This window comes from Cherax quadricarinatus, chromosome 56 (assembly GCF_038502225.1).
Source record: "Cherax quadricarinatus isolate ZL_2023a chromosome 56, ASM3850222v1, whole genome shotgun sequence".
In the NCBI taxonomy this organism is placed as follows: domain Eukaryota; kingdom Metazoa; phylum Arthropoda; class Malacostraca; order Decapoda; family Parastacidae; genus Cherax; species Cherax quadricarinatus.
Genome location: NC_091347.1, coordinates 7,057,487 through 7,070,923, shown reverse-complemented (window position 1 = coordinate 7,070,923; position 13,437 = coordinate 7,057,487). Strand labels below are relative to the sequence as shown.

General features: G+C 39.4%; 1 protein-coding gene across 3 annotated transcripts in view; it reads left to right on the top strand.

The window, feature by feature from the left end:
* The window catches only part of LOC128700672 (pyrimidodiazepine synthase), a 640,204-nt gene that overhangs the window by 602,518 nt on the left and 24,249 nt on the right, over positions 1 to 13,437 (top strand). For all 3 annotated transcript variants that reach the window (XM_070097054.1, XM_053793963.2, XM_070097053.1), the window contains 3 exons: positions 6,045 to 6,150; positions 6,844 to 7,063; positions 7,612 to 7,759. In XM_070097054.1, coding sequence (XP_069953155.1) covers positions 6,092 to 6,150; positions 6,844 to 7,063; positions 7,612 to 7,759 — 427 coding nt within the window. In that variant the 5' untranslated portion in view covers positions 6,045 to 6,091. The remainder of the gene's footprint in view (positions 1 to 6,044; positions 6,151 to 6,843; positions 7,064 to 7,611; positions 7,760 to 13,437) is intronic.

The following is a 13,437-nucleotide window of genomic DNA, read 5'->3' as shown; positions in this document are numbered from 1 at the left end:
CTAACACTATATCCCCCCTGCTTTTAACATTTCTGTCATGATCCCATCAGTTCCAGCTGCTTTACCCCCTTTCATTCTACGTAATGCCTCACGCACCTCCCCTACACTCAAATCCTGCTCGTCTTCACTCCTAAAAGATGTTATACCTCCCTGGCCAGTGCATGAAATTACTGCCTCCCTTTCTTCATCGACATTTATAAGTTCCTCAAAATATTCCCGCCATCTACCCAATACCTCCAGCTCCCCATCTACTAACTCCCCTACTCTGTTTTTAACTGACAAATCCATTCATTCCCTAGGGTTTCTTAACTTGTTTATCTCACTCTAAATTTTTTCTTATTTTCATCAAAATATCTTGACAGTGCCTCTTCCCTACTATCTGCTCTCCTTTTGTGCTCTCTCACCCCTCTCTTCACCTTTCTTTTACTCTCCATATACTCTGCTCTTCTGCTTTGTAAAAACCTCATGTAAGCTACCTTTTTCTCTTTTATTACACCCTTTACTTCATTCCACCAGTCATTCCTCTTTCCTCCTGCACCCACCCTCCAATAACCACAAACTTCTGCCACACATTCTAATACAGTGGTACCCCGAGTTTCAGCCATAATTCGTTCCAGAAGGCTGTTTGAGTGCCATTACCGAACAAATTTATTCCCATAAGGAATAATGTAAATTAGATTAGTCCATTTCAGACCCCCAAAAACACTTACAAAAGCACTTACGATAATACAGTTACATTATTGTTCGAGTTGGGAGCTGTACAAAACTTGGGGTACCACTGCACTGCATCCTTTAGTTTATACACTTTCACCTCTCTCTTACTTGCTGTTGCCATTTTCCTTTTGTCCCATCTACCTCTTCCTCTAATTGTAGCTACAACTAAATAATGATCCGATATATCAGTTGCCCCTCTATGAACATGTACATCCTGAAGCCTACCCATCAATATATAATCTAACAAACTACTTTCATTACATGCTATATCATACCTTGTATCCTTATTTATCCTCTTTTTTTTTTTTTTTTATAAAATATGTATTACTTAATACCAAACCTCTTTCCACACACAGCTCAATTAAAAGGCTTCCCATTTTCATTTACCCCTGACACCCCATGCTCTTGCTCAACATTTCCCTCTCTCCTCTATACTTCTCTCTTCTCCAGGTGCATAAACACTATAACCCACTTTTCACATCCAACCCTTGTTTGACTCCACATAATCCTTGAATACACATTTATATTCCCTCTTTTCCTGCCCTAAATTATCCTTCAACATTATTGTTACTCCTTTTTTAGCTCTAACTCTATTTGTAACCCCTGACCTAATCCCATTTATTTCTCCCCACTGAAACTCTCCCACCCCCTTCAGTTTTGTTTCACTTAGAGCCAGCACATCCATCTTCTCATTCATAACATCCACAATTATCTCTTTCTTATCATTCGCACACCAAACACGCACATTCAAACATCTCACTTTGACAGTTTTCTTTTTCTTTTTAGTGGGCTATATGGGAAAAGGGGTTATTAGCCCATTGTTCCTGGCATTTTAGTTGACTTTTACAACACACATGGCTTCTGGAGGAAAGATTCTTATTCTGCTTCATCATGGATATGAAAGGAAAAGCAATAAGAACAAGAACTATTAAGATAAAATCAAAGAAAACTCAGATGAGTGTGTATACATAAACCTGTACATGTATGTGTAGTGTGACCTAAGTGTAAGTAGAAGTAGCAAGATGTACGTGAAATCTTGCATGTTTGTGAGACAGAAAAAAGATACCAGCAATCCTACCATCATATAAAACAAATACAGGCTTTCTTTTTACACTCACCTGGTAGGACGGTAGTACCTTCCCGAATGGTTGCTGTCTACCAGCCTATTATTATTATTATTATTATTGTTATATTATTATATTACTATTATTATTGTTATTATTATTCAATACTCTTCAGAGTTGGAAAAGATACAGAGAGTATTTACTGCCTGAATAGAGCCAATATAGCATTTAGACTACAGCATGGGGAATGTATCAAAGAACTTATATTCTCTGAAGCATAAGAGATTGAGAAACCTGATGATAAATTCCTGGAAACTGCATTTTATGTGGAATCTGTATTAAGTGAGCTGTAGAGCATAGGAAAAATTACGTTACTTTCCTGAGACCTCCAAAAAAGGCATGCAGATTAACTAAAGCAATTTTCTTTTTTTGCCTTGAATTGTGGTTAGTGTCATTTGTAGGTCTTGTAGTACATGGAGAGGGTTAGTGTTTCCTTACTGGGATGAGGTGGAAGGTTGTGGTTTTTGGGCTGAGGTGAATGGTTGAGGTTGATATGCTTATGTTAATGCAGAGTTGTAAATAGCTGATGGTTGTATATATTGACAGTACAGTGGACCCCCGCATAACGATCACCTCCGAATGCGACCAATTATGTAAGTGTATTTATGTAAGTGCGTTTGTACGTGTATGTTTGGGGGTCTGAAATGGACTAATCTACTTCACAATATTCCTTATGGGAACAAATTCGGTCAGTACTGGCACCTGAACATACTTCTGGAGTGAAAAAATATCGTTAACCGGGGGTCCACTGTATGTGTATTGGTGTTCTCTGGCATTCTCTAATGCCTTTCTGTTCTGTTTTACTCAACCTCTCTTTATACATCTGATGGTAAGGCTCCAGTGTGCAACACAACAATGCTTCTAGATATGTGAAGGTCCTTTTTTTTTTAGTGCAAAAGTCTGCAGCATTACAGAGTATACAGTTGCAGTTTAAAAACTGTAGTGTAAAGCACCCTTCTGGCAAGACAGTGATGGAGTGAATGATGGTGAAAGTTTTTCTTTTTCGGGCCACCCTGCCTTGGTGGGAATCGGCCGGTGTGATAATAATAAATAATACATCTCAGAGTGTCATCTGTGCAGGTTCAGGTTCTTCCTCATCCTTTTCTGTTATAAGCCTAACCTCTATCTCAACATTGAGCTTTTCCAATATTTCTTGTGCTGTTTTTTTCATCATCGTCATCTTATTTTGGGTTTTCAGAGCCCTTGCCTGGCACTGTCCTTGCCTGAGTCAAAATTTCCTGGACATTTCTATTCAGGGAAAAAACCTGTAAAATTATCCTGTACACAAGGCTGTGCTTTTTCCCAGCTGCATTTATTGTTTGGGGAACTTCATTCCATTTACCTTTTGCATGGGTTATTGCATCTACAGTGTTAATTTACACCAGGATTCTGGCACTCCACTGTCTGGGTTGTCATCCATTGCTGTGATGAGTTTCTGCACTACTTAACATATAAGGTAGACTGCAAGGTTTGAGGATGACAGTGGGAATTATCAAGCAATTTGGTAATCTTGAATGAATGATCCTTTTAGAACAGACACATCTTGATTGAAGGAATGAAATTATGTTTGAACCCCTCAACAGTGTCTCACTCATCCAGGCTCTCTTGTTAAGACTGCTAAATAACAGGCAGTGTTTTTTTGTCTTTACTTTTAACCCACTGGGACTCTGAGTGATAACCAAAGGGTTATATTGGAAATCACCTGATGTATTAGCACACAGAAGCAAGGTCAAATGATCTTTTGCTGCCTTGAATCTAGGTGCACTTTTCTCTTGTTGATGTCAGTTGTAGATGGCAATAAATACGTGCTATGGCTTGTACCCACCCTCAGAAATAGTTTCCTCCAATTGGACAGGGAAATTCTTGGTGGCAGCATGGTCAGTAAATGCACCTTTCCCACAAAATTTGATACTGTATTACAGTATGCATCTGACAGCACATTTTAAAATTGCTTATTTATTCAGAACTAAATAAACTTGACCTGGGTTTCCTTCTTGCACACACAGTCTTAAAGTACTCTCTCCAGGTAAACTCCAGGTGAAGTGATCAAATGATTCAAACTCGTGATAATACCATAAGGCAGTTAGAACATAGACTGCTTTAATATTATCAGGTGACAATAGGCTCCTGTCATAAAATCAATGGACTTATCCATAAACTAACTGAAGCATGGAGGGTGAGACAATATAATATCCCATGGCATGTTCTTTTGGAATTTGGTATGCAATGTGGATTGATGCTTATTTTTCTCTCAGTTTACTGCATGTCATGGCATGCTGTTAACAGCTTTTTTTTTTTCTCTAAAGTGGGATTGGAAAAGATTGTATTATCGCGTGTTATTGAAAAGGTTGCTGTTGGAACACACATTATATGAGAGTCAGTTGCACATTGAAAAATGCTTAAGGGCCTAGTTCCAAACCTACACATTACAAAAACAATATACATGTACTGGAGTGGGAGATATGGGAGGGAGCCATGGGCATTAAACAATATATCATCATCTGTAGTTCTCAACTCTTCATCCTACTACCAGCAGTTATCAGAAATGATGCCAGAACAAGTGCAGTAGTTTGCAAGAGAAAGCTAGAGCACCACCTCTACAGAGTGCCAGATCAACTTGGTTGTGATGGATATATGGGCCAGTGGGCTGCCAACAGCATCAGCCCAATTGACCAGGGAATCAACAGAGAAGGCTAGGCAATGAGAGTAAGAAAACTTGAAACTGGTTACAGATGTATATATCACCTTTACAATTAACAATTCACAAATGAGTGAAGTTTACAAAAAATTTCTGTCCACAGCAGGATTTGAACCTGCACACACTGCATCAAAGTACATTGTACTTTAGTCACCTGGCAGGTGGCAGAATTTGATGAATTAATTTATCACAGGCATGGTGCTTCAGGGCATGGGATTCACCATTACGTACACTTTCTGTAAGAAAAGACCATTTTTCACTTGCCTTGACACCTAAATATTTCCAACCCAACAATCAAAAGTGGCTAACAGAGAGCATTGTTCTTAAAAGACTGTCAGAAAAATACACAGACTATTTACACAGTACTGTACATTGTTGAACTGGCTATCATCACCAAGTTAGAATAGAATCCCTTATGATGAATTTTCGTCAGTAGTGAGTCCTTCTGCACATGTCTCTACTATCCTCTGTTAGGGAATTGTCAATTACAACCTCCACTCCATCAGTTTTTTCTAACACTTGCCAGTTGAAATTTTGTGCTGAAAGGTACAATATCCATTCTGCTTCTCCATTCATCTCTGTCTCCAGTGTATTTAGCTCTACATCTCAACAAGCCAAACTTGCTTGAAGGAATGATTTCCATCTTATGGAGACAACTTGTGGGCTCCAGCCCAACTTGGCTTGGAGATAATCTAGGAACTCCTCCCAAGTATAAGTCACCATGGTTTCTGGTACATCAGTCCCCAATGACAAGGTCATTGAAGAGAGTGACATCTTCACCACATGCAGATGATCTGAGAGCTTCTTCTACTGCCATTTACTAGCTGGTAAATGGCAGTAAAATATAAAAGACTTGATAAGTAAGCTTTCCTAGCATAATTAATGGGTATAATAAGAAGGTGAAAATATGAACTAAGAAGGAAGACCTGCTGAAGGGAGAAAGTAATAATTACTGGAAACTTCAAATTTATACAATAAGTAAAATATTCGGCTCTTTTATTAAACTATTCTATTTATGCAGTTTTTTCACGTGTAATTGAAAAAGTGCATCTAAAATTGATCAGTTATTATAAAGGCCTTTTTGTGTGCTTTTCAATTACATTTGCAAAAAAATCACACCATATAGAATAGCTTTAAGTATCAAAAATAGAATTCTGGAATTTTATTTAAAGAATTTTTTATGGGTGCAGGTTTTTTTTGTAATTTTTTGGGATGGTTGAGCATCGGGTTGATTGTTTTCACATCCTAACTTTCTAGGGGCATCATTAAGTATGATGCTGGATAAGAGAAAGTGGTGAAAAGAGAGCAATTAGTGTATGTAAGAATATCAGTATTGAAAGTGGTGTATTGGTAAGCCATTGGAATTCCTTGGTCAGATGACCAGAAGCTCCAGTGGCAAGTCATCACATGACTAAGACTCGCATCAGGAAACACTTGTCCTGTTTCTTGACTGTAGTATAGTTATTTACTCATGCATTAAAGATTGCTTTTTGTTTCCTCACTAACAGGCTCAGAATGTCCTCCCCTGCAAGAAGGAGTTCTCCGTTGCTATAGCATGAAGTACTGTCCATATGCACAGCGTGTGCGTATTATTATTGCTGCTAAGAATGTCAAGTAAGTTTATTACTTCAGTGCTTGTATTTCTCTAGAAATATTCATTAATTTTTTCCATTTTAATTGCAATATTAATAGAAGTGTTAAACTGGAAAAAAATAATATTTACAGATACAGTGGTACCTCGGGATACGAATAGCTCAAAACACAAAAGTTATGCAAGTGTATTTATGTAAGTGCTTTTGTAAGTGTATTTTTGGGGGTCTGAAATGGATTAATCTAATTTGCATTATTCCCTCTGGGAACAAATTCGTTCAGTATCAGCACTCTAACAGCCTTCTGGAACGAAATAAGTTTGTATCATGAGGTACCACTGTACTACTTGTACATGAAAAATTTCCACCCTTAGTGCAGTGTGTAAAAATGTGTATTGTATGCTCATAAAATGTAAAAACTGTATGTGTGTATACAATTGTAACACTGTAGAACAAAATACAGTGGACCCCCGCTTTATGATCAGCTCCCAATGCAACCAATTATGTAAGTGTATTTATGTAAGTGCGTTTGTACGTGTATGTTTGGGGGTCTGAAATGGACTAATCTAATTCACAAGATTCCTTATGGGAACAAATTCGTTCAGTAATGGCACCTGAACATACATCTGGAATGAAATAATATCGTAAACTGGGGGTCCACTGTACAGGACAACCATTTCTTCATTAAGTGGAAATGTGACTTGAAATTTTCTTACAGACACGAAATAGTCAACATCAACTTAAAATCAAAGCCAGATTGGTTTTTTGAGAAGAACCCATTAGGAAAGGTGCCAGCATTAGAGAAAGATGGAGCACTGATGTTTGAATCCATGGTTATTTGTGATTATTTAAATGAAGCATACCCAGAGCCTCCTCTCTATCCTGCTGATCCTTGGCAAAAAGCACATGATAGAGTTTTTATTGAATTATGGTCCAAGGTGGGTATATTGTTAACATGTCTTGCAAGATTTTATATTATGCAAATTGTGTTATTCCTTTCTTAATATGCATTAGTGTATCAGAGTAAATCTACATACCTAACTAATACTACATTTCTGACTCCATTCACATTACACTTCTCTCTCACTTTTACATCCTTGACTTCTATAACACTTCATCTCTTATACTACACTTCATAATATCTTGATGCCATACACTAGACCCAGTTCACAACACTTCTCACTCCTTGTATTCTTCATCCTTCTCCTCTATGAAGGTACGTCTCTCTCTATACTGCTTAACACCTTTGTGTACATTTTCATTGGCATTTTAAATAATATGGCTTTTTAATGCTTTGTATCCATTTGAAATTCATGGTTAAATGGATGTTATGAATATAAATCTTTGGAATAAATTTCAGTTTAGTATGCAGTATTTCACTTGATATACTCTATATAGATTTTTAGATATTTCCATATCTGTTTAGCTCTGTTTCACTCAGTGTTAAATAAAGTTAGATGAGTTTACAGAATCTTCTGTTCCCCAGGTGTCTTCTCCTATGTATAAAGTATACTTTGCTAAAGGAGATCAGCATGTGCTAGCTCAGTGCTTTGATGACATCAGAGATGGGCTCGACATGTTCGAGGTGGAGCTCTCTAAGAGAGGCACCTGCTTCTTTGCTGGAGCCAAGCCTGGTAAGTTGATTCACTAATCTCTGTTTTCTACAGTGCTTGTAAATTCTGAATTTAAAATTAACTTCAGATGGTCTCTCCAGTTAAGTTTTGCAGGAGCAAAATAATCTGGTACAATTTTGATCTGATTTGACGAGTAATGAGAAAATGTTAGAGAATAAAATTTTTCCTCTTAACTTGACTGGTCATGTCATCATTGACCAGACTACTGAAGTGATGTGCTTCAACCCAGCTAGTTAGTAGGTAGTGTAAATGGTAAGTAGGTAGACAGCAGTATGCAGGGAGGTATATATGTACTACTGGCCTGTCATATAAATGGCATGCAGTAGGTAGGCAGAGAGCAATTATCTGGAGAGTTACTGCCATTCTGTCATGTGATTGTGGCAGGCAGTAGGTATGCAGACAGCAATTATCTGGAGAGTTACTGCCATTCTGTCATGTGAGTGTGGCATGCAGTAGGTAGGCGGACAGCAATTATCTGGAGAGTTACTGCTATTCTGTCATGTGAGTGTGGCATGTAGTAGGTAAGCAGACAGCAACCATCCAGTGTGTGTGAAACTGAACCTGTTTAATGTTTTCCATTCTGTCAGAATTCCTTTTTTTCTTCTTCCTGTCTAATGGACAAGTAAGATGGTAAACACGTTTTACATGATTTTACTTACATTCAGAATATGTATACTGTTTTTAACTTTCCATTGCGTATGTAATATGTATTCCTATAGTTTTTCCTTTTTTGGTTCAGGTCTGCTCATATTCCAGAGTCCATCTGCATTCACAGTACAGTGGACCCTCGCCTAACGAACTCATCGCATAACGTTAAATTCGCCAAGTGATACATTTTAACGCAAAAATTTTGCCTCGGCTAGCGCTAAAAAACTCGCTCAACGTGATTCGTTCGAGACGCGTCCACGTGCGGCCTGAGCCCGCCTCATTTGTTCCGTGGGTGCCAGTGTTTACAAGCCAGCCACCACGGTCGCTTCCAAGCATACAGTCGGATCATTTCATATTATCACAGTCTTTTTAGTGATTGCACCTGCAAAATAAGTCACCATGGGCCCCAAGAAAGCTTCTAGTGCCAGCCCTACAGGAAAAAGGGTGAGAATTACTATGGATATGAAGAAAGAGATCATTGCTAAGTATGAAAGTGGGGTGCGTGTCTCCGAGCTGGCCAGGTTGTACACAAAACCCCAATCAACCATCGCTACTATTGTGGCCAAGAAAACGGCAATCAAGGAAGCTGTTCTTGCCAAAGGTGCAACTTTGTTTTCGAAACAGAGATCGCAAGTGATAGAAGATGTTGAGAGACTGTTATTGGTGTGGATAAACAAAAAACAGATAGCAGGAGATAGCATCTCTCAAGTCATCATATGTGAAAAGGCTAGGAAGTTGCGTGAGGATTTAATTAGAAAGATGCCTGCAACTATTGGTGATGTGAGTGAATTTAAAGCCAGCAAAGGTTGGTTTGAGAGATTTAAGAATCGTAAGATAGGATAAGATAAGATAAGATTTCGTAAGGATTTTTAACCCCGGAGGGTTAGCCACCCAGGATAACCCAAGAAAGTCAGTGCGTCATCGAGGACTGTCTAACTTATTTCCATTGGGGTCCTTAATCTTGTCCCCCAGGATGCGACCCACACCAGTCGACTAACACCCAGGTACCTATTTGCTGCTAGGTGAACAGGACAACAGGTGTAAGGAAACGTGTCGAAATGTTTCCACCCGCTGGGAATCGAACCCGGGCCCTCCGTGTGTGAAGCGGGAGCTTTAGCCACCAGGCCACTGGGCCACCGTGGCATACATAGTGTGATAAGGTATGGTGAGGCTGCCAGTTCGGACCACAAAGCGGCTGAAAAATATGTGCAGGAATTCAAGGAGTACATAGGCAGTGAAGGACTAAAACCTGAACAAGTGTTTAATTGTGACGAAACAGGCCTGTTTTGGAAGAAAATGCCAAGCAGGACCTACATTACTCAGGAGGAAAAGGCACTCCCAGGACATAAGCCTATGAAAGACAGGCTTTCTCTGTTGATGTGTGCTAATGCTAGTGGTGATTGCAAAGTGAAGCCTTTATTGGTGTATCACTCTGAAACTCCCAGAGTGTTCAGGAAAAACAATGTCCTCAAGGCTAATTTGTGTGTGCTGTGGAGGGCAAACAGTAAGGCATGGGTCACTAGGGACTTTTTCTATGACTGGTTACACCATGCATTTGCCCCCACTGTGGAAAATTATCTAATTGAAAAGAAATTAGACCTTAAGTGCCTCCTGGCATTAGACAGTGCTCCTGGTCATCCTTCAGATGTGGCAGAGCGACTTTCTGCGGAAATGAGCTTCATTAAGGTCAAGTTTTTGCCTCCTAATACCACTCCTCTCCTGCAGCCCAGGATACACAGCAATTCACAACTGCAGACCAAACCAAGTTGGGGTGGTATTGCAATCTATTAGCACCACTTGCTTTAGTGATGAATATGCAGAATACATCTTTGCTAATTTTACTGTAAAAAACCTTAAGACACCTATAACAATCAGTGCCATTTACCGGATACCTCACACAAACATCCCAAATTTCAGTGAGAAATTAAAGTCACTAATAACAAACAGACAAATGAATAAGCACCACCTTCTCTTAGCTGGAGACTTCAACATCAACCTTGGCATACTAGATGATCAGCCTGTAACTGATTTCATCAACAATATGAACAACACACTTCTCATACCAACAACAACTAAACCAACCAGGCTCACTGAGACAAGTGCAACCATAATAAACCACATAATGGACCAATATACTAGCCCCCCTTAAATCAGAGATAATCACAGATAGCACTACAGACCACTACCCTACCTTCCTCCTGACAAACATTAGTAAACCACCACTTGAATACAACAAAGTCTCATTTAGACTCCATGACGAGGCCTCAATAAGGAAGTTCACAGCTGACCTAGAGACTGTTGACTGGCCTACAGAATTCTCCAAGGCCAATGGTATTGATGACTGGACAGACATTTTTCTTAACAAATTACTTAGACTATACAACAAACATTGTCCTGTAGATGAATGGTTCAGAGAACCGACATGTTGATAAATTAGACGCATATGCAACTCTTGGGTATCTTTATTGAGGAAACGTTTCACCACACAGTGGCTTCATCAGTCCATACGTAGGAGAAACTTGAAGAACAGGAGGAGAATGAGGTAATCAGTCCCTCAACCTTGAGTCGGTGTGTTCAGTCCATCAATCTTGAATAGAATACGGCATATCAGCGGAGAAGCAGCTTATAAACCGTATGGCAGGAGAGGTGCAGCAGTCATAGGTCATGTCACATTTGTTCAATGTGGAAGTAGGTCGTGCCCAAGAATTAGGCAAGCGAAGAATTCCTAAGTATTAAGATCCCAAGAAGTTGCAGCGTCTGACAGATTTGTAGATGAATGGTTCAGAGAACCGACATGTTGATAAATTAGACGCATATGCAACTCTTGGGTATCTTTATTGAGGAAACGTTTCGCCACACAGTGGCTTCATCAGTCCATACGTAGGAGAAACTTGAACAGGAGGATTGATGGACTGAACACATCGACTCAAGGTTGAGGGACTGATTACCTCATTCTCCTCCTGTTCTTCAAGTTTCTCCTTTGTATGGACTGATGAAGCCACTGTGTGGCGAAACGTTTCCTAAATGAAGATTCCCAAGAGTTGTGTATGAGTCTAATTTATCAACATGTCGGTTCTCTGAACCATTCATCTACGAATCTGTCAGACGCTGCAACTTCTTGGGATCTTAATACTTAGGAATTCTTCGCTTGCCTAATTCTTGGGCACGACCTACTTCCACATTGAACAAATGTGACACGACCTATGACTGCTGCACCTCTCCTGCCATACGGTTTATAAGCTGCTTCTCCGCTGATATGCCGTATTCTATTCAAGATTGATGGACTGAACACATCGACTCAAGGTTGAGGGACTGATTACCTCATTCTCCTCCTGTTCTTCAAGTTTCTCCTACGTATGGACTGATGAAGCCACTGTGTGGCGAAACGTTTCCTCAATAAAGATACCCAAGAGTTGCATATGCGTCTAATTTATCAACATGTCGGTTCTCTGAACCATTCATCTACAAATCTGTCAGATGCTGCAACTTCTTGGGATCTTAATACTTAGGAATTCTTCGCTTGCCTAATTCTTGGGCACGACCTACTTCCACATTGAACAAATGTGACACGACCTATGACTGCTGCACCTCTCCTGCCATATGGTTTATAAGCTGCTTCTCCGCTGATATGCCGTATTCTATTCAAGATTGATGGACTGAACACATCGACTCAAGGTTGAGGGACTGATTACCTCATTCTCCTCCTGTTCTTCAAGTTTCTCCTACGTATGGACTGATGAAGCCACTGTGTGGCGAAACGTTTCCTCAATAAAGATACTCAAGAGTTGCATATGCGTCTAATTTAACAAACATTGTCCTATAAAAACGAAACAGATCACAAACAAACGGCTTGGTTGCCCATGGCTAACCAGCACCATTCTGAAATCCATTGACAAGAAACACCTATATGAAAAACAATATAGACAGGGCTTAATACACAAAGATGTTCTTAAACACTATTCATCAGTTCTCACCAAAGTAATAAAGAAAGCCAAACAACTATACTACTCCAGTAGATTCACAGACACTAGAGGAGATATAAAAAAGACCTGGAAAACACACACTCAGATTCTAGGGACCCACAAACTGAAAAAAAACAAGAATATTGTCCTAACTAAACCTAATGAAACACCACTACATCCCACTGATACAGCTAACAAGATAAACGACTTCTTCTCAACCATAGGATCTAATCTCGCCAATAAAATCCCACATACCAATGCCCATGCCGGGGACTACCTAGATGGGAATTTCCCAAATTCCTTCTATCTTGCACCAACTGAGCCCACGGAAGTCACCGAGATTGTAAAGTCACTTAAAAATAACTCAGGGAATCTGTCTCATGTTCCACCATTACTGTACAAGCGAGCGGCAAATGTCTTTTCGCATGCTATTTCATTACTTTTTAACAAGTGACTAGAAACTAGCGCCTGCCCGAAACTACTCAAGATGGCAAGGGTTACACCAATACATAAAGGTGGTGACCCTACAGACTTAAACAACTATAGGCCAATATCAAACTTACCATCGCTATCCAAAATCTTTGAGAAACTCGTGCACAGGAGACTATATTCATTTATAACGGCACAAAACATACTCAACCCCTGCCAATTTGGATTCAGGAAAAATAAAAGCACTAATGATGCAATCATAAAAATGCTAGATCTGCTTTACACAGCATTGGAAAATAAGGAATATCCACTAGGAATTTTTATTGACCTAAGAAAAGCTTTTGACAAAGTAGACCATGACATCCTACTCCACAAGCTTGGCCATTACAGTATAAGAGGCCATGCGTTTGCTTATTTCAAATCTTACCTTACTAATAGGTATCAGTATGTCACCATTAACCCTTTGACTGTCGCAACCCCCAATCCTGAGGTGTCTCCTGGTGTCGCAAAATTTAAAAAAAAAAAAAATTATTTTTTCTTATGAAATGATAGAGAATCTTTTCCCGATTGTAATGACACCAAAAAAACGAAATTTGATGGAAAACTGACGGAATTATGCTCTCGCGAAGTTAGCGACCT